This window comes from Chinchilla lanigera, unplaced genomic scaffold (genome assembly GCF_000276665.1).
Source record: "Chinchilla lanigera isolate Chin_1 unplaced genomic scaffold, ChiLan1.0 scaffold00041, whole genome shotgun sequence".
Classification (NCBI taxonomy): Eukaryota; Metazoa; Chordata; class Mammalia; order Rodentia; family Chinchillidae; genus Chinchilla; species Chinchilla lanigera.
In genome coordinates, this window is record NW_004955442.1 from 18,239,754 (window position 1) to 18,261,712 (window position 21,959).

The 21,959-nt window shown below is 41.1% G+C and overlaps 1 protein-coding gene across 17 annotated transcripts in view; it reads left to right on the plus strand.

The window, feature by feature from the left end:
- The window catches only part of Gnb1l (guanine nucleotide binding protein (G protein), beta polypeptide 1-like), a gene marked incomplete at its 3' end in the record, with an annotated part of 57,478 nt that overhangs the window by 15,673 nt on the left and 19,846 nt on the right, over positions 1–21,959 (plus strand). For 5 of the 17 annotated variants that reach the window (XM_013517920.1, XM_013517922.1, XM_013517924.1 and 2 more), the window contains 3 exon segments: positions 1,027–1,062; positions 2,637–5,209; positions 21,785–21,932. In XM_013517920.1, the coding sequence (XP_013373374.1) occupies positions 5,191–5,209; positions 21,785–21,932 (167 nt within the window). 17 annotated transcript variants of the gene reach the window in all.

The following is a 21,959-nucleotide window of genomic DNA, read 5'->3' on the forward strand; positions in this document are numbered from 1 at the left end:
AGTGGTAGGATTACAGGCATGGAGTATTTTTTTTAAATGAGGTGTAATTACATACAATAAACTTCACATATTTGTTTTTTGTTTGTTTATTTTTATACTGAGTTCACATATTAAAATGATAGTTTGAAAAATTTTGACATCTGTGACACCAGCCCCCGCTCAATAGCATGGCCATTGTCCCTGAAGTTTCTTCCTGCTCCTTTGTGCACTTCTCCCCCTCCGCCCTGCACTTCCTTTCTTGAGGTCCCTGAGAATCTACTTTTCCATCACTCTAAATCCATAAGCATTTCCTAGAATTTTATGTAAGTAGAATTGTAGTATTTATTCTTTTTCTGGTTTCTTTCACCCAGCATGATTATTTTCAGATGCATTCATATTGAAGTATGAAGTGGGTCAGATTTCTTACCTTTTTACAGTAGAATATGGGTATATTCCATTGTGTGGATATACCACTGTTCAGGTGTTAATGGACATTTGGGTAATTTCTATTTTTTTTTGTTTGTTTTGTTTTTTTGAGACAGGGTCTTGCTATGCAGTTTAAGGCTGGCCTTGAGCTCACTTTGTAGCTCAGGCTGATCTTGAACTCGCAGCGATCCTCCTACCTCAGCCTCCCTAGTGCTGGGATTACAGATTTGCGTCACCATGCCTGGCCTATGTGATTTACTCACTTTTCCTGTTAGCTTTTTTTTTTTTTGGTACCAGGGATTGAACTCAGGACCTTGCACTTGCCAGGCAGGCACATTTGTGCCCCTGAGCTATATCCCCAGCCCCTATAATTTCTAGTTTGGGTCTGTTTTTTGAAGAAATGACCAAAATTTATTTTAAAATGGTTGCAACATTTTGTAATCCAGACAACAGTGTATGAGTTTCATTTGTTTCACATAGTTTCCAAAAATTGGAATGATGAGGCTTTTTAATTTTAGCTATTCTGATAAGTATGCACTGGCATTCTAATGTAGTTTTTATGTGCATTTCCCTAATGACCAAAAATTTTTAATGGGTTTTATGTTCTTTTTTTTTTTTCAGTACTGGGAATTGAACTCAGGACCTTGCACTTGCCAGGTAGGTGTTTGTGCTGCTGAGCTATATCTCCGGCATGTTTTGGGTTCTTACTTCCCATTGTTAAATCTTTTTTGGTGAAATGTTTGTTCAAACCTTTTGCCCATTTTAATTTTGTTTTATTTTATGTTTATTACTGAATTTCAAAAAATCTTTAAATTCAGTGTACAAATTCTTTTTCCTTTTTGTGGTACTGGGGCTCAAACCCAGGGCTTTGTGCTTGCTAGCATGTAGTCTACCACTAAGCTGTATCCTCAGTATACAAATTCTTTCCCAGATAGGTGATTTGCAAATATTTTTTCCCTTTCTGAAAATTGTCCTTTTGTTTCCTTAACAGTAGCTTTCCACGAGCAAAATTTTCTAATTTTGTTGAAGTTGAGGTTGTTTTATTTTGTTGTATTGTGGATTGAGCCCATGTTTTTTACACTAAGTTATATCTCCAGCCCTATTTTTTGTTTTTAGACAGGGTCTCACTAAGTTGCCCAGGCTGGGCTCAAATTTGTAATCTTTCTACTTCAGGTTCCCAAGTTGTTGGATTATAAGCATGTGCCACCATATCCAGCCTGACTGAAAGGTTGTTTTTTGTTTTTTTTAAATCATGAATGGATGTTAAATTTTATCCAAAGCTTTTTTGGTATCTATCAATGCAATTTTTTTCTTCAGCATGTTAATATAATGGTTTATACATATTAGCTTTTGCATATTGAATCAGCTTTCCATTCCTGAGAAAATATAGTTGGTTCTTAGTATGTTGTTCTTATATATTGTTGGATTTTATTTTCCACCTTTAGAGGATTTTTGTATCTGCATTCATGAGTGCTGTTGGTTTGTAGTTTTCATGTACTACCTTTGTCTACTTTGGATGTTATGGTGGGGTAGTGCAGTACTAGCCTCGTTAGTTAAGGAGGTTCTTTTTCTGTTTCCTGTAAAAATTATATAGAATAAGTGTTATTTCTTCTTTATATGTTTGGTAGGATTTGCCAGTATAGTCATATGGGGTAGAGTGGTGTTTGTTTTCCTTTTGTAGGGATTTAAATTAAAAGTGCAGGCTGATGTTGTAGCTCGGTGGTAGAGTGTTTGCCTAGCATGTGTGTGGCCTTGGGTTCAAATCTCAGTACCACAAAACAAAATATCCTGAAACCCTTTAGTTAATATGGAACTGTTGAGGTCACCTTTCTTCTCACCTATTCTGTAGCTTTCGACTTGCATTTTAGCAAATTTACTGGTATTATTTATATTGAAATGTTCGTAATATTTATTGCTCCTTTAAATGTGTCTGGTGTCTGATAACCCTTCTTTAGTTACTGTAATTCATTTCTTCTTTCTTTTTATCATTATCACTTCTGCTAGAAATTTATCAGCTAATTAGTTATTAGTTTTGCTAATTTTTCTCTATTGTTATACTGTTCTCTGTTTCATTTATTTCTGCTCTGATCTAATTATTTCCTTCCTTCTGCTTGCTTTGGACTTACTTTGTGATCTTTTTTCTAGTATCTTAAGGATAAAGCCAGGTCATTGATTTGGAGGCCTTTCTTATTTTTTAATGTAAATATTTATTGCTACAAATTTCTCTCTAGGAGAGTGACATCAGCAAGATGGATGAATAAAGTAGCCTTTTTGCTCAGTGCCCCCCCCAAAAGGGAGCATAACAAAGAATAAATGATTATATTCCAATTAGAGTCACTGAGGATCTCTTCTAGAGAGTAGCAAGAAAATGCAAGACCCCTGTGGAACACCAAAACTGAGCATAGCACCAAAGAGAGGAGAGCAAGACACTCTTCCTTTCCCACAGAGATCAGCTTGAGGCCAGGATGATGATTTTTGGAAGAAAAAATAATCTGGAGACCTGCACTGGTCCCTACGGCTGCTGTAGAAGACTGTACGAGAGACTCCTACAGCTCTGTCTCTAGACACAGTTTGGATAGTTGCCTGATGTTCACGGGGTTCCCTGGCCACAGAGTACGAGGCCACGCTGCATACCCTGTACCTACCATGACCTAAGATGCTGTGGCTTATTGCCATCTTGAAAGTAAACCTACTGCTAGACTGTATCTTGCCCTGGGGACTAGGGCAGGTTTTCATTCTTGAGACTCTGCTATCATTCCACCATACTCGTACAAGTGTCTGCAGTACCACAACCCTGGCTACTGAAAACCTAGGGCTAGGAGAAAGATCAAGACCCTGTTTTCCAAGTCCATACGGTATCCTGTTGCCCAGGAAACAGCTGAACATGCACAGAAGGGGGGTTGAGACACAGCTGAGGACCTGATACACCTGCAAACAACTGTCTATGACTTGACAGCCAACCAGGTGGCAGCTCTACTCTGCCCCTTCTGAGCCAGCTGCACAGCAACCAGTCTACAATAGTAGTACAGATCTGAGCTCATGTTGACAGCCACAGTGACTTTACCCACCTAGTCTTTCTGTTGCATGGCTAGCCATCCCACAGAGCCCATGAATATGCAAACTCAGCCCAACAGCCAACCAGATGACAGCTGTACCTACTGGAGAGCCTGGTACTGGCCTGTGCTACGGTGGGCTTCTCCAACTGTCTACGTAGTTTGCCTGGCAGTAGGTGTATTCCTAGCAAGATCACACCATAGCACTGCACACAAGCACCCACAGCCTAGACAGCTGTCCTAGCCATAGACATCTCTGATAAGGATTATAGTTGAAGAAACTACACAGAAAACACACAGCTCTCCACCCCAAATCAAAGCTAGCACACCACAGAAACTGGCATTCTGGAACCCATCCACAGGAAAAAGTCTCTCCCTGCATGCTGAGGGTGTAGGGTGCTTTAGAAAATTGGAAAAGGCAACTCTTGCGTTAGATGCACAGATACCACATAGAGATACAGGAAACTTGCAAAAGATAATCTTTTTTTTTTTTTTTGGTTTTTCTCCGGTACCGGGAACCGAACTCACGACCTTGCGCTTGCCAGGCAGGCGCTTTTTGCCGCTGAGCTAAATCCCCAGCCCCCGCAAAAGATAATCTTAAGAAATTCAGTGATATATAAGAGGATATGGACAGTTTAAAGAATTTAAGAGTGTACTTTATGATTTAAATAAAATATTTGACAGAGATCGATATAAAAAAAAGACCAAACAGAAATCTTATAGCCTAAGAATTCAGTGAATGAAATAAATACAGTGAGAGCCACAACAGAGTAGATCAAACAGAAAAAAGAATTGCTGAAGGTGAAGGCATCTTTGGAATTAACCCAGTCAGAAGAGAAATAAAAGAATGAAGAAGTGAAAAAACCTATGATATCTATAGGGTACCATTAAGTGAACAAATGTTCTAATATAAGAGTTGCAGAGGGAAGAGAGATGGAGAAAGACACAGAAATCATATTTAACAAAATAGCTGAAAATTTCCAAAGTCTTGGAAGAGATATGGATATTCAGTCTGTGAATCTCAAAGATTTATTAGGTTGAACCCAAAGAGATATTCTCCAAGGCACATTGTAGTCAAACTGTCAAAAATTAAAGACAGTTCTAAAAGCAGCAAAAGGAAAAGACCAAATCACATATAAGGGAATCTCTGTTAGGATAATAGCAGATTTCTCAGCAGAAGCCTTGCAGACTAGGAGAGTATGATATACTGTATTTAGAGGGCTAAAAATAACAAAAACAAAACAACAACAAAAAAACCTACCAGCCAAGAATGCTGTACCCAGCTAGTCTCCTTCAGAAATAAACAAGAAATAAACATCTTTCTCAGATAAGCATTACTAAAGAAATGCATCACCACTAACCAGCTTTATAAGAAATGTTTAAGGGAGTCCTGTAGCTACAAGTGAAAAGACAATAACTACTATCATGATAACATGTAAAAGTGTAAAACTAACTGGTAGGGTAGATACACAAATGAGAAAAAGAAAGGGATCAAACTGCAAAGATTAACAATAAAGGAAGAAAGAAACAAATGACCCAGAAAATAACCAAATGAGTAGGTTCTTATATAGCAGTAATAAATTTGAATGTAAATGGATTTAATTCTTTCTCCCAAAAATACAGACTAGCTGAATGTAAAAACACAAGGCCCAGTTTTCTGCTGCCTACAAGGAACTCACTCCAGTGGCAAGGACACACCGGTTAAAAGGGAAGTGATGGAAAAAGATACCCCATGCAAACAGAAACCAGAGGTGAGCAGGACTCACTATATTCACCTAAAACAGACTTTTATATCAAAACTGAAAAAAAAAAAGATGATTGTATAATGATAAAAGGATCACTTCAGTAAGAGACTATAACATATATCTATATTTTTTTCAACATTGGACCATCCAAATATGTAAAGCATGTTATTTTTAGATCTAATGGGAAGGAGAGACTACAATAAAACAATAGGGCTTTAAATATCTGACTTTCATCAGTGGACAGATTATCCAGATAGAACATCAACAACGAAATGTTGGAGTTAAACTGTTATAGACCAAATGGACTTGATATATATTTACAGAACATTTCATTCATTTGCTACAGCGTACACATTCTTCTCACCAGCACAGAGAACATTCTCCAGATTATATCATCTATTAGGCTATGAACAGATCTCAGTATATTTTTCGTTTTTGTTTTTGTTTTTTCCAGTAGCAGGAATTGAACTCATGACCTTGCGCTTGCCAGGCAGGTGCTGTGCCACTGAGCTAAATCCCCAGCCCCCAGTATATTTTTTTAAAAATCTAAATCTATCATGTATTTTGACCACAATGGGATAGATAGAAATCAACAAGAACTGTGGAAATTGTACAAATAGCATGCAAATTAAACAATATCCTCCTGAATAACAGTGGGTCAATGAATAAATTAAAATGGAAATTTAAAAATATCTTGAAACAGCCAGGCACAGTGGCACACACCTATAATCCTAGCTACTCGGGTGGCTGAGGCAGGAAGATAGCAAGTCTGAGCCCAGCTTGTACAACTTTGTGAGACTCTCATTAAAGGGCTGGGGATGTAGCTCAGTGGCAGAGTGTGCCTCGGTTCAATCCTCAGCACCAAAAACAACACAAAACTTAAAACATGAAATTAAGAACAGAATTTCAAAACCTCTGGGATACAGCAATACTAAGAGATATGTTAATAGCAATAAATGTCTAAATCAAAAAGGTAGATTTAAAGTAAACCTAACAATGCAATCAAGCAACTAGAAAAGCAAGAACAAACCAAACCCAAAATTAGTGGAAGCATAGAAATCAAAGATCAGGGCAGAAATAATGAAATAGAGACAAAAATATACAAAAGATTAATAAAGCAAAAAGGTTTTGTTTGGGGTTTTTGCTTGTTTGTTTTTAAGAAACAGTGTCTGGAAACGTTTCGACAAAGGAAAAAAGAAGACCCAAATAAGTCAGAGACGAAAAAGGAGATATTATAGCTGATACCATAGAAACAAAGGATCGTTAGGGACTGTTATGAGCAATTGTATGACAACAAGTTTGAAAACCTGCCAGAAACAGATGGGTTCCTGAACTCGTATAACCTACCAAGAGTGCAACATGAAGAAGTAGGAAGCCCAAGAAGACAAATAACAAGCAGTGAACTTTAATCACTGAGAAAAAAACCTAACAAGGAAAAGCCTGAGATTGGACGGCTTCAGTGCTGAATTCTACAAAATTTGAAGAACTAACTGATTTGTTCTCAAACCATTTCAAAAGATTAAAAGGGAAGGGCTTTCTTCCAAACTCATTCTACAAGACTAGCATTGCCCTGATGCCAAAACTGGACAAGAGCAAAAATATAGAGAGAACAATACCCCTAATAAATATAGTTGTAAAAATTCTCAGCAAAATTCTAGCAAACAGGATACTATAATAGTACATCAGAAAGATTGTATACCATGATCAAATGGGATTTATCTCAAGGATGCAAGACTGGTTCAAAACATACAAATCAGTGACCATGAGCAGCTAAGGATATAGTTCAGTGCATGCCTGGCATCTGTGAAACCTGGCTCCAGTTCCCAATGCTGTTAAAAGAAAAAAATAATAATACATCAAATGAATAGGATGAGAGACCAGAAACCAGATAATCATCCTAACAGATGCAGAAACAGCATTTGGTAAAATTCAGTATTGCTTCATAATAAAAATTCGATAAATTCGGTATAAAAGGAACATACCTCAACACCTTTGGCACAGTTAAGGCCATATATGACAACAAACCAGTAACTAACATACTGCATGGCTAGAAGTGTTTATTCTAAGACCTTTAACAAGACAAGGATACCCATTTTCATCACTGACCTTTAACACAGTACTGGAAGTCCTCGCCAGAGCAGTTAAACAAGATAAAGAAATAAAGGGCATCAAACTGGAAAGGAGAAAACTATCCCTATTTGTGGATGACACGATCTTTTATATAGAAAAACCTAAAGACTACTAAGAAACTTAGAACTGATGAATGGATTCCGTATAGTTGCAGCATACAAGATCAACATACAAAAATCAGTATTGTTTCTATGCCAGTAATGAACTTGATGAAAAAGAAATCAAGAAAACAATCCCATTTATAATACCTACAAAAAACCCCCAGAACACCTAGGAATAAATTTAACCAAGGAAGTAGAAGAACTCTTCAGTGAAAACTACGAAATGTGGATGAAAGGTATTGAGGATCCTGCAAGATGAAAAGACATCGCATACTCATAGATCGGAAGACTTATCGTTGTTCAAAGTTTCTTACACAAAGCAATCTGTAGACTCAATGCAATTCCTATCAAGATGCATTGTTATTCTTAACAGAAATAGAAAAAAAACCCCTATAATTCCTGTGAAACTACAGGAGACCTTGAATAGTCAAGCATTACTGAACAAAAAGACCAAAGTTAGAGGCATCACAACATTATTATTTTTATAATATACTACAAAGTTGTAGAAACCAGTAGTGTGGTACTGGCTTAGAAACAGACAACCAGTAGAAGAAGAGATAATATTTACAAAGTATTCATTTGATCAGGGATTAATATCCAGAATATATAAGGTACTCAGTAGCAAGAAAAAGAATCTGATTTTACATAGGCAAATGATATGGATAGACATTTCACAAACAAACAGCATCTATAAAAATGTCCAAAAAGTATATTTATGACTAAAATCAGGGAAATGCAAATCAAAACCACAAGAGATACCGTTTCATTCCAGTTAGAATTGCTATTATTAAAGAAAAAATGCTGGTGAGGATGCAAAGAAAGGGACACTCTCATATCCTGTTGTTAGGAGTGTGAGTTAGTACAGCCACTGTGGGAAGCATTGTGCAGAGTTCTGAAAAAAACTAGACATACAGCTACCATATAACCCAACAGTTCCATTACTAGGTATATACCCAAATGAAATGAAACTAGTATGCTAAAGAGAATTAAGGCCAAGCATGGTGGTGCATGCCTGTAATCCCAGCACTCGGAGGCTGAGTCAGGAGGATCATTGTGAGTTTGAGACCAGCCTGGGCTACAAAGTGAGCTCAAAGCCAGCCCGAACTGCATAGCAAGACTCTGTCTCAAAAAGACAAAAAGAAAAAGAAAATTGGTACTCCTCTGTTTATTGCAGCACTGTTCACAGTAGCTACAATATGAAATCAAGTGTCCACTAAAGGAAGGATGGATAATGAAATGTGGCATATATCCTCAATGAAATAACCATAAAAGAATAAAATCCTGGCATTAGTAGCAAAATAGATGAACCTGAAGGACATTATGTTAAGTGAAATAAGCTCAGAAAGCTTATTTCTCATTCAAATGTGGAAGCTAAAAAAGTTGATCTCATAGGAGTGGAGGTCAGAATAGTGATTACCAGAGCTTGGGAAGGGTGAGAGGGAAGGAGGTGGAGAGATGGTAGTTAATGAGTACAGGAGTACAGCTGCGTAAGAGGACTGATTTCTAACATGCAGTAGACTGCAGGGTAACTGGTTGACAACAATGAATTCTATATTTCAAAGTAGCTTGTAGAGAAGACATTGAATGTCCTCAATGCAAAGAAATGATAAAAGTCTGAGGTGATGGATATGCTCTTTACCTTTACCTGATCATTCATTCACATATATGTGTAATCACTCTGTACCCTATACATATGTGCAATTGTGTTGATTAAAAATAAAAGTTACATAAGAAAATTCTCTCTTTTTTTGTGGTTCTGGTGATCAAACCCAGAGCCATGTGCATGCAAGGCAAGCACTTTACTACTGAGCTACATCCCCATCCAGAAAATTCCCAGTAAGAGCTGCTGTAGCTACCTCCTACAATTATTGATAGATTATATGCTCATTTTTATTCAGTTCAGGATGTTTTCTGATTTCCTCTTTGATTATTTAAAGGAGTGTTGTTTAATTTCCAAATATTTGGAAATTTTCCTGTATACTTCTGTTATTAATTTTTAGTTTAATTCATTATGTTCAGAAGACATACTTTGAATGCTTTGGTTCTTTCAAAAATTTTCAGCTTTATTTTATGACCCTGGACACGGTCTGTCTTGGAAATGTCCCATGTGCATTTGAGAAGAATGTGTGTTTTCTGTTGAATGGAGTGTTCTGTAAGTGCCCCCTGGGTCAAGTATGTAGATAGAACCGCCCAGGTCTTTATATGACTTTCTGGCCATTGTTCAATCAACTGTTAAGAAGTTAAAGTTTTTAACTATAATTGTTTGTCTATTTCTACTTTTAGTTCTGTTTTCCCTTTATGGCTTTTGAAGTTTTCTTGTTAGATAATATATATTCACAACTTTTATGTCGTCTTCATTGATTAATGCCTTTTTATCATTATATTTCCTTGCTCCTGATAATGTTCATTATTCTGAGGTCTACTTTGTCTGGTATTAATACATCTATTCCAATTCTTCTTCTTATTTATATAATATATATTTTTCCTTATACTTGGGTCTTATAATTAACATGCAGAAGGTATTCATGTTTATTATAATAATTGATATTATCCTATGTAGGCCTGTCATCTTGTTTTCTTTTTTTCTCCTTTTTTTTTTTCCATTACCCCATTCCTGCCTTCTTTTGAATTATTCAGATATCCGCAAACTAATTTTTCTATTGGCTCCTTGAGTATGTGTTATATATTTCTAATGGTCACTGTGGAGACTATAATGTACATAATTAACCATTCATGATCTTTCTAGAGTTAATATTTCTTATTTCAGGTAAAACATAGAAGTCTTACAGCCATATAGGTCCCCTTACTCTCCCGTCATTATCTTACAGATAGCATATTTGAAACTTTTTTTTTTTTCATATTTGAAACTTTTAACAGACAATTTTATAACTTTAGAAGTCATACACGATCACTTAAGAGGTAAAAATTCTCTTTTATATTTATCCACTGTTTCTTTTTCTTCCTTTTTGAAGTTCTGCATTTCTTTCTAATAGTTGAGCCTAACAAGTTCCTTTTTTTTTTCAAGTACCAGGAATCAAACTCAGGACCTTGCACTTGCCAGGCAGGCACTTGTGCTCCTGAGCTATATCCCCAGCCCCATGAATTTCATTTAGCATATCCTTCAGTGCACTTGTGCTGGCAAGAAATTCTCTTTGTTTTTATTCATCTGGGGATATGTTTATTTTGCCTTCATTTCCTAGTGGATAATTTGTTAAGGTCTTCCAGTATTTAAGTACAACAGATATTGTGAAAGGGAAAGAAACTGCTAGGGAAAGGAGAAAAAAAGAAGGAAGGAAAAAAAATTTATATATATATATTATATATAAACATACACACAATGTAGCTAAGATAATTGTACTACTAATTTCTGTTGGTTTGTTGAAATGAACAGTTAATGTTTAAATTTCTTTTGACCAATTTTACATGTTTATATCTGGTAATCTGAACAACTACTTTGAAGATATCAATATGCAGTATAACAACCATTGTTCATTTCCTATCATCTTGTTATGAAATTCTGTATTGTTTTTAATGTTTTTTCTTATTTTTTTATTCTCTTTAAATAAAGTATTTTAATGAAGACATTCCACTGTTGTTTTAATCCATTTTCTGTTAATGTAATAAAGCACTTGAGGCATGCTTGCTTTATTAGAAGGTGAAGTTTACTTAGCTCATAGTTTTGGGAGCTGAAAGACAGATGAGGTGGCCCCAGTGGTTTGGCCTTTGTTGAAGGACCAGTGATGCATAATGTGGATAGGCTGTGTGTGGGCAAGGAGTGATCACATTGCCAGACAGCCGCCACTAACTTGTAGCTGTACAACCAGGGCCTGTCTTCAAGGCAGTGGCTCAAGACACACACACAACTCAGGAAACTCGCCCTGTGTATGGTAGGTCACTTCTCCAAGCTTTTGCTGCCTCCCAAATCTGGCAGCTTTTGTTCACTATTCACCTTTCAGATAAAGATGGTCCCTAATTTATGATGATTCCATTTAAGGTTTCTTGAGTTGAATGATGCAAAAGCAGTATACATTCAGAAGCAGCTCTTCAAGTTTTGAATTTGGATCATCCCCCCAGGCGAGTGAGGTGTTGGGCAGCAGCAGCAGCTACAGCTCCCAGTCGGCCAAGGCCATCACGAGGGTGAACAGCTGCCACTCCGCAGTGCTGTGTTGGTAAGCTAGTATGCTTAGTGGTTTAGGGGTACTAACTACATTTTTTTGATTGCAATATTTTACAACTTATCAAGGGTTTATTGAACATAAATTCATATGTTTACTTTTAGTATTTTGTCCAAAAATTTTAGTTACACTCAGCCAGAGAGACAGAGACAAAGATACGCTGCAGTGAGCTGATTTCATCCTGCCTGGCCAGACCAGAAACCTCTCAGTATAGTTTTTTTGTTTTTGAAATGGGGTTTTATGTTGCCCATACTAATTTCAAACTCCTGGGCTAAAGCAATCATTTTGCCTTAGCCTCCCAAGCAGCTACAAGCATTTGTCACCATACTCAGACCCCCTCCCCATGTAGGTCCCTCTACACACCATACTGGGAATTAAACCTAAGACATTTGTACTGAGCTACATCCATCGCTTCCCTCCTTCCTTTTAAAAAAATTGAGATAGTGTAGCAATCACTTTTTCATGGCTAGGACAATACCCAACATCCACAACTTGAAGGAGGAGAGGTTTCTTTTGGCTCACGGTGAGTCTGGTTGTTTGGCTTCAGTGCAGAGGCAGTGTGATGGAAGGGTCTAGTGGAGGAAGCTGCTCACATCATGGCAGTCAGGAAGTAGATAAGGGAGAAGCAGGAAGGAGGTATTTCCTGCCATGTCACACCCCCAGTGACCAACCCGTCTGACCAGATCCCGTCTCCTAACAGCAAGTCATCTAGGTTGCCCCTGTGATTCAGTCACCTTCCAAAAGCTCCAGTTATGAGCTCATGAGCCTTTGGGAGACATTCTGCATATAAACCGTAATAGACAGGCTCTAGCAAAGTTGCCCAGGGTGAGTTTGAACTTGCTGTCTTCCTACCTCAATCTCCCAGAATTCTGGGATTACAGGGTTGTGCCTCCATGACCAGCTCCTGTGTAGTTTTAGGTTACATTTTGCCATGAGTGAAGTTGTGTTTGAGCTCCCTTCCGTATGTTTAAGAGCCATTTTTGTAGCTTTTGCTATATATTCATATCTTTTGCCCATTTTCTTTTTTTACTTTATGAATTCCCAGAGTGCTGTGATTATAGGCATGCACCACCACAGTGGGCTTCCTTTTTAAAAAATTTTTTTTCTGATTGACTAACATATTCTGAGTCAATAAGTAGATTTTGAGTATGAGTCCTTCAACAAATGTATGTAGTGTTTTTCTCCCTGTCTGTAGCTTCCTTTTTTATTTCTTAATGTCTTTTTTTTTCCGAGGTAGGGTCTCACTATGTAGTTCAGGCTCTTGAACTCCCTATGTAGCCCAAGGTGGCCTCAGATTCACAGTGATCCTGCCTCAGCCTCCTGAGTGCTGGGGTTACAGGTGTGTGCCACCATGCCCAACTGATAGAAGAAAATTTTGTATATGTTCCATGTGCCTTTGAGAAGAAGGAGTAGGCTCTGTCAGAGTGTTAGTTTCACATGGATTCATATATCTACCCTGTTATTTGAGCTGTTTATGTCATTCTCATTGTCCAATTGGTCTCATTGTACTGAGAGCAATGTGTTACATTCTCCAATCTCCTTGCATCTTCTGTAGTTTCTGCTTTATAAAGATAATATCTGTGCATTGGTATGCTATGTCTACATTGTAGATTGCAAAGAAGAACTTGAAAATGTCTGACTTTGTCAACTTTGTCTAATACTACTATTTAAACACTTTCCCACTGTTTTGGTTTTTCTTATACCTTTGTCCATCTCTAATTTTAGCCATTTGAAATCATTGTTATTCTTTTTCTTTTTTTCTTTTTCTTTTTTTAAGGGAGGGATGATGATGGGGGATTGAACCCAGGGCCTTTGCAGTTAAATATATCCTCAGCTCCTACCCGCTTTTAATTTTTAGACGAGATTTTCTTTTTTCTTTTTTTGGTACCAGGAATCAAACTTAGGACCTTGAGCTTGCCAGTCAGGCACTGTGCCATTGAGCTGTCTCCTTGGCCCTAGACGAGATCTTGTTAAGTTGCCCAGGTGGGCCTTGAACTTGTTATCCTCCTGCCTCAGCTTCCCAGAGTGCTGTGATTATAGGCATGCACCACCACAGTGGGCTTCCTTTTAAAAAAATTTTTTTTCTTATTGACTAACATATTCTGAGTCAATAAGTTGATTCTGAGTACGAGTCCTTGAACAAATGTATGTAGTATTTTTCTCCCTGTCTGTAGCTTCCTTCTTTATTTCTTTTTTTTTTCCTCTTTTTTTTTTTCCTTTTTTATTTCTTAATGTCTCTTGATTTGAATTATAGTTTTGAGCTTAATCCATGTAAGACTGCAGTTTATTCTTTCCAGTTCTGTGGAGTATTTTACTGTATGAAATTACCAAGCTTATTCCATTGTATAGTTGGCAACCCCTTGGGTTGTTTCTAGTTGTTAATATGCACAGTGGTGCTATAAGGATTCTTGTACAAGTCTTTCTATGCACATCTGAGAATTTCCTAGAGTATTTATCCAAGGGTAGGGTTGCCAGGTCATAAGGTGGATGAGATTCAGGACCAGGAAAATCAGAGTACTCTTTGTCATAAAAATAGCATTCAGGACCAGGAAAATCAAAATACTCTTTGTCATAAAAATAGCATTATCCTTAACAAGAAAAATAATAATTCCATATTCAGGACCAGGTTATTTTCTACGTTGACGTTTCTTTCCATAGGCTTCAATTCTCACTTCAGATCCTTTCTGTGTCCAGGTCCCTCCTTCCCTTCCTTCCTTCCTCACATTGCTATATTCCAGTGTCTGGACAGCAAATCTCAGAGAGGCTCTTTCCCTGCTGCTTACTACTCTACCATCTTCCCAGAAGTCTCAGGACTGGGTTGTTTTCTAAAGTGGTTTTTCAGTTTATGCTTCTTCCAGCATGGTAGAGGGGTTCCAGTTGTCCCATGTCTTTGTCAGCATTTGACAGACTGTAATATTTTGCTAATCTGCCAGGAGTGTATTTATATCATACTATGGTTTTGACCAGCATTTCCAAGATCATTAATTAGTTTAAACATCCTTCCATATGTTTATTGGACATTTATGTTGATTGTGAAATAGCTATTCAAGGTTTTGCTCATTTTTCTTTTTTGGCATTTGCTCTCCCCTCCTAGTTTTGGTGTTCGCTTTTTTTATTGCGCTGATGTGCGCATATATTCTGAATATGAGTCCAGTGTGAACTTGTCTACTTCCCCTTCCCCTAGCATGCTGTCATATTTTTTAACTTAGAGAACAGTTACAAATGTACTGTCATAAATACCTGGATGCCTTCATCCAAGTTCACCGGTTGTTAACATTTTACAGCACTTGCTTTTCTGTCTATGCACAGTCATCCCTCTACATTCATGACTTCCATGTCCGTAGATTCAGCCAGTGGTGCTTATTCTGAATTATACAGACCTTTTTTGGTCATTATTCCCTAAACAATGTAGTGTAACAATCATTTGCATTGTCTTAGGTGTTATAAGTAATCTAGAAATGGTTTAAAGTATACAGGAGTATATCCATAGGTTCTGTGCGAATACATTTTATATAAGGAACTTGGACATCCTTGGATCACGATATTTATGGAGGCCCTGGAACCAATGCTCCATAGATACCGTGGGATGACCACACATTTTTACACGGAGATTAGGAGAGACATTTTTCTGAATCATTTGAAAAATAGTTGCTGACATCATAACATTTCTCCCCTAAACCCTGTAGCAGGCATCTCCTAGGAATAAGGATACTCTTTGTCATAAAAATAGCATTATCCTTAACAAGAAAAATAATAATTCCATATGATCTGCAGGCGACATTCAGATTTTCCCAAATGTCCCAAAAGTGTGCTTATAGCTACCCTCCACCCTTGGTACTGAGGGTTGAACCTAGGGCCTTTTCGCATAGGTGCCTCTCCAGTCCCTTTTTATTTTTTTATTTTGAGATAGGGTCTCTCTATATTGCTCAGGCTGGACTTAATCTTGCAGTTCTCCTGCCTCAGCCTTCCAGAGAGTTCTGGGATTATAGGTGTGTAACACCATGCCCAGCTTTATTTTTAATTCAGGATCTAATTAAATGTCCAGGTTGTAAGGTTCACATGTTTCATTTGGTTGTGATGCCTACTGTGTGTGTGTGTGTGTGTGTGTGTGTGTGTGTGTTGCTGGGGAACAAACCCAGGGCCTTGTGCATGCAAGGCAAGAACTCTACACTGAGCCATATCCCCAGCCCTGTGATGCCTTTTTAAGTCTCTCTTAATATATGAGTCACCTACCTTTTGCTTCCTGGCTTTTGTTGTTTCTCTTGACCTTGACCTTTTCATGAGTCTAAGCCAGTTGTCTTGTCTGTTGTCCTATGTCTAGATGTGTCTGATTGTTTCCTCAAGGCTAGGTTCAGGTTTTCCTGTTGGCACAGAAGTACAAGGATGGCGCCATGACTTCTTATTGCATCACATCAGGAGATAAGTGTTGCCTGTTGTTTATCATTGGTGGTGCCAGCTTCTATCAGTTGGTGAAGGTGGTGACAGCCAGCTGTCTCCATTATAAAGGTACATTTTCCTTTTGTGATTAGTAAATAACCTGAAGAGCAATACTTTGGCACGATGCAAATCTATTTCCTAGCAACTCAGATTGAATTCCTTTCAAATCTGTGATTTTTAGTCTCTTGCTATCTACTTATACTTTCAGATCCTGTTTTTATTTCCTTAAAAATACAAAATACCCTTATTTTGTATTCCTGAGTTCTTTGCTTTGCAGACCTAGTTCTGTTTCCTTTTGTTTCTGATAGCTCTCACTCATGGTACTATGTTTCCTTGTTTGTTTTCATGATTTGTAACCATACAACTTTATCTGTGATTCTGTGGACTCCTGAGTGGAAGGTGGGTTCATTCTGAGAAGACAGACTGAAGTGTGGGGAGCTTCCAAGGTGGTGTGAATTGGGGCTCGCATCTCTTATAGGCTCCCGTATTTATTGGGATTCTTCTATGAGACTAGACACCTTGGGAAGGCTATAAGTTTTGTCTTTGTCACTGTCGAAGCTGTCAGAACCCAAATTTCAGGTTACCAGTGCAACAGATGCCCTTAGAGAAGGTGGTAGCTGCGGACTTTAAGGCCTCATATGATTGAATTTTTTGTTTGTTTTGTTTTTTGAGAGAGGGTCTCACTATGTAGTTCAGGCTCTTGAACTCACTATGTAGCCCAGGCTGGCCTCGAACCTACAGTGATCATCCTGCTTCAGCCTCCCGAGCGCTGGGATTACAAGTGTGCGCCATCACGCCTAGTGCTTGGTTGAGTTTTTGATATAATGTTTAGTCTCTGAAAGTTTCACTTTTTGAGGGAATCAATTTGATGATGCGCTGAGGATTTTCTTTTTTTTTACTGGTACTGGGAATCGAGCTCATGACCTCGTGCTTGCCAGGCAGGTGCTGTGCCACTGAGCTAAATCCCCAGCTCCTATTTTCTATCTTATGAACATTTTTGTCTGTTTTCTGTGGGGAGCAGGCATCAGGGTATCCATTTTGTGAAAGTGGCACCACCCATGTGGAATATGTTGCCAGGACCTTGAAGGCTCATCTCACACTTGTATAGTGGTGGGGGTTAGAGGGTCCCATTGGCGGCGCTCCTACTAGCCTATGTGGCTTTTCCTATTATACATGAAGGCGGAAGCTGGTGGGCTAGGACAGGCAGGGGCAGTGCTCAGGGTATCTCTGGGTGACGGCTTCCCTGTGTTGTCCTGCTTCTCAGTTCTTTTTTGCTGATTTCCAAACTTCCCCCAGCAAGCAGTTGTCCTGTTGTGACAAAATGAGAGGGCTCAGAGGTGAGCACAGGGCTATGGAGTTCCGAGGGCAGGGTAAGTGCCTGGGGCTGACCTGTGGCCTATGGGTCAGGTTATGGGGTGCACATGGGTGGAAACCCCAGAAATTACCTTGGGAAGGGACTTGTTGTCTTTGGGTACTAGCCATTCCCTTGACCCTATCTCACCTACCTTGAATTGAATTACATGTGGATTCTGTCTGAGCTAACACAGCCTCTGTGGGCTATGGTATCATCTGTGCCAGCATGCCGGGCATATGCATATCTGCTCTGCCTCCCTTCTAGGGACATTGTTTCATCGCCATGGCTGCTGTACCTGCCAAGGTGTAAAGGTGGGATGTAGACTGGCCCCAGCTATGCATTGTCCACATGCCTGAGGCCTGCTAGGCTGCTTCTGTTGTAGCTGTCCATTTGTGTTGCTGGGACCAAGGGCCTCCAGTTCTAGGGCATTTGTAGACCCTCATAGGAAAGGCTGCTCGAGTTAATGCAAATTGTGTCAGAGTCCTTTCTTTTAATTTTTGAAAGACTCTGTCTTGCTTTGACATCTCAAAGAGCAAGCAAAACTGAAGTTGTGCTCTAGATTAAGTTTCCTGTTCCTTTGCCCTCTGAGGGGAAAAAACAGGAGTAGAGCAGGGCGCTGCACTGTAATACGGCTAGTGCTGCACAGGGGCTGCAGCCTCCACCCCAGGCAGCTGGTGCCAGGGGAGATAGGATAACGCGATTATTCTCAATTAGATTAATAAAGAATAATTAGATGTCATAAATCAAATAATCATAGGATATTGTCATGGGAAAAATATGTAGGTAGAATTAATTAGTTTTCAAATAAAGCATTTATTTTAATTGCTTGAAATGATGGAGCCCTTAATTGCCGATGCATCATTCTGGCCTGAGTATTTCGGCTGTTGTAACGACGTGACGGGTTTGTTCCCCCACAGTTCTGGGGAAACAATAGAGGAGAACTTGATTTCATCACCTCACAATGAGCCTTCTGCTGTGAGGTTCTGGAAACTCCCGCCAGGCCACAGGCAGGTGGCAAGTGTGGGCCAGGCTTCACGGGCACTGCCCGAGGCTGCCATGCTGCCTCTGAGTATAAGTTTTTATGCATGCATGTATGTGTGTGCATGCCTCTGTGTATGGATGTGCATGAGTGTAAAATTTGTGCATGTGCATGTGCACGTGTGTTTCTGCAGGACTATGTCAATATGAGCACATGTATATATTTATATGAGTGTGTGCTTGCATGTCTGTATGTGTGTGTGTATGCAGCTGTGGGGGTGTGTGCATGTGTATATGTGCGCGTGAGCACATACATGCATACATGTGTGAATGTGAATATGTGCCTGTGTTCATGCATGTGTGTCTATGTCCATATTGCACATGGGAGCTTGTGCAGAGATGATTTATTGGATTTTGCTGTCTGGACCTTCGTACTGAGAGGGACCTCCATCCTAGACTGTAGTGCTTTCCTGCTGGGTTAGATCAAGGTGCTTTGGCTGGGCTGCCTGTAGCCTGTATTTGGCAAGCAAAGCCTTTATAGGTAGCTAGTGGCTCTGGGGGCCCCAAGAATGGCCCCTTTGCACTTGCCCTCCAGGTTAGCCTGCCTTGAGGCAGTCCTTTCAGTGGCCCACAGCAGGGGCATGCATCCCAGGAACAGTGGGGTTGGGTTTCTCTCCTTCTGCAGGAAGCCTCACTTACTTTTGGGGAGAGTTTGTCAGCTTTCAGCCAAAGGTCAGACGACTTACTTGGCTAATTCCCTCCTTCCCAACCCCTTAAAAAGATTTAAAAAAAAAGGATTTGGCACTTCGTAAAGTGCATTCGTAGTGACTTCCTCATTCTCTTTGAAAGTCCTTGGGAGGGGCAGGGTCCACAGGTGGTCTGGCTGCATCTCACCAGGAAAGGTGGACTCTTACCCTGAAGTCAGAGCCAAGGCGCCTTCTCAGGCCTGTCCCTGTTAGCACCTGCACCAGGTCATTAGGATCAAGGGCCCGGCCCTAGCCTCACCTCAGTAGCATAGGTGGCAGACCTTGTTGGCACAGTCCACCTGCATAGGCCCTCATAGTCTCCAGGGAGCCTGGCTTGGGCAACTCTGTTATTTGGAGCCCATGCCTCCTCTTATGAAAAGAGAGAGAAGATGGGAGGGTGGCTTTATGGGGGGGCAGTAGGGCTTCAAGGTGGAGGGCATGGCCAAATGGGGTGCCCTGGGATGGCTGCACACTAGAGAACCCTTTGCCTCTCCTGCCTCCACACCTGCTCATGTGCTGTATGTGGCATTGAGCTGTGACCCCTTCTCCCCCACATCCCGCAGCAGCCTCCGGACCAACATTCTATTCTGGAGAAATGCTTCCTATCTTCTTTGATCCTGTTCTTTTACTTGCTGTGATCCTTCTGGTGGCTACAGCTGCCACCCAGTTGGTCAGGCCTATCCCCACCTTGCTGTGTGTGCTGCAAGTGAGGAGATTGGGAACTGTCGCGCAGCCCAGTGGTAGAGACCCTGGGACAGGCTGCAGCAGCTCCCAGGTGTCTGTCCCTTGCATTTTCCTCTGTATCTTCAACCTAGTACATAGCCAACCGGCAGACAAGTGTGCCTTTAGCCATTGGGGCAGGTCACTTATGGCTCTGGGGACACCTTGTTTGTCAGAACAGCCACCTTTGAGACTGAGATGGCAGAGGGGCCTCCGCAGAGGTGAGTGGTAAGGTGGGTTCAGAGGGGGTACTGGAAGCTTCTCCATTTAAAGGGACCCTTGCAAGTCCCTTTGTGACAGTAGTCCTGTGAGGAGCAACCAGGAGACTCTAACATGGACCACCCACACTCTACAGGACTGGCTGTTCTGTACCTTGGTGGAACACACAGGCTCTAGAGCACTTCAGACCTGAGCCGAGGATCTAGGGTAGCTCACCCGACCATTTCATGCCTCCCTTTCTCCGGTGTCAGGGCTGCTGCCTCTTCACAGGGTAGTTGTAATAATTAGAGGTTGTGATGGTCAGTGCAGGCCTAAGACCTAGCAGGGGTGTTTACAGCAAAGGAGAGGAGGGGCCCCCTCTCCTTTAATTCCCCTGGGGCTCCACCTGGTTTCTAGCATCCAGGCATTTCTGCCATCAGCTGAGCTGACTGATGCTAGTGCCCATGCAGGGCCAGGTCTGGAGGGAGCAGCTCAGCATGACCCCTGCCTTCCTGCTCCCCGCCTTCCTGCCCCCCAGCTAGCCATGGGGCCCAAGTGGCAGCGTGTCCTGGCACTTCGTTACCACACTGCAAGGAGGGAAGAAGAGGGACTCAAGGGAGGAGATTGGACTTGCTAGGAGAGCAAATAGGGGAGGGCTCTTTCGGCATTCAGTGGAGCAAGGCCTAGATGGGGTAGGGCTCATCCCAGCCTGGAAGCTGGACAAGCACTGCCAGTGTGCAGGGACTGGAGCAGAGAAACAGCAGTGTGGACAGCAGGAGTAGGGAGGCAGAGGGTGCCGGTGGTATAAGGAAACAATGATTCAGAGACACTTGTTAAAGCACCATAAGGAAAACATTACTCAGGCCATTGTGGTGGTACTGAGACCATGACAGAGCGGCTTTGAAATGGAGGAGGGCGATTCGACTCAGCTCTGAATACAGCATGGAAAAGTGGAAACTCAGTTAAGCCAAGGTGTGGGTGTCAGTGTACAGGAGACATCAAGAGTGATGGGGATTCTGTCTCAACTGACCTAACAGGACTCTGAAGGCAGGGCCAGGTGGTCAAAGACATCACCAGCAGCCAGCTATTGAGGGTAGGCAGAGTTTTTACTAAAACTAGATTTTACAAAGACGTGCATAGATGGGCCTAGGAGAAGCTTCAGACCTTCAATTAAGTTTGGTGAAGCAAAAGATCTTTATGGGGGGCGTGCTGGAGATGGAACCCAGGGCCTTGTGCATGTTAGGCAAGCACTGAGATATACTCTAGTCTCAAGCAAAGGATCTTTGTCACCAGCACTGGACAAGAAGTGCTGAAGGCAGCATGTGGCTCTGTGCCGGGCACCCGGGGCCAAAGTGGCCAGGGGTAGGTGTGGATGCCACTGTGCCTGCCTGAGGAAGTTAGAGGTTGGGATCTTGGTAATACCAGTTAGGTGCAAAAGCCCAGAATGGGGGTTGTATAGGGAGGGTTCGTAGATTCCCACCAGGAGCAGCGACCAGAAGAGGCCAGTAATTAGGGAAAGGGTGAGCACCACCCACCTGGACGGGCCCCCAGTGGCCTGTGCAGAGCTGGTTCGGAGCCACAGGACCATTCAGCACTTGCAGAGCAGGAAGCCTCCCTTCCTCCAGGAGGAACAGGAGGCCAGGGGCACTGATTGAGTCAGCATCCAGATGCCTCTGCTCAGGCTGCCTCTGGGGAGGAGAACAGATGGCTCTGCCACTCATGTGTCCTTCCTTGGTCCCCAGGTGACTGCACCCTGCCTAGCATGGCTGTTCCCCTCTCCCCACCACCACCAGACCCCCAGTTTGTTCTGCGAGGCACACAGTCAGCGGTGAATGCGCTGCACTTCTGCGGAGGAGCCCAGGCCCAGGGATTTCCACTCCTTTTCTCAGGGTGAGTAGCAGTTGCTTCACCCCGAGC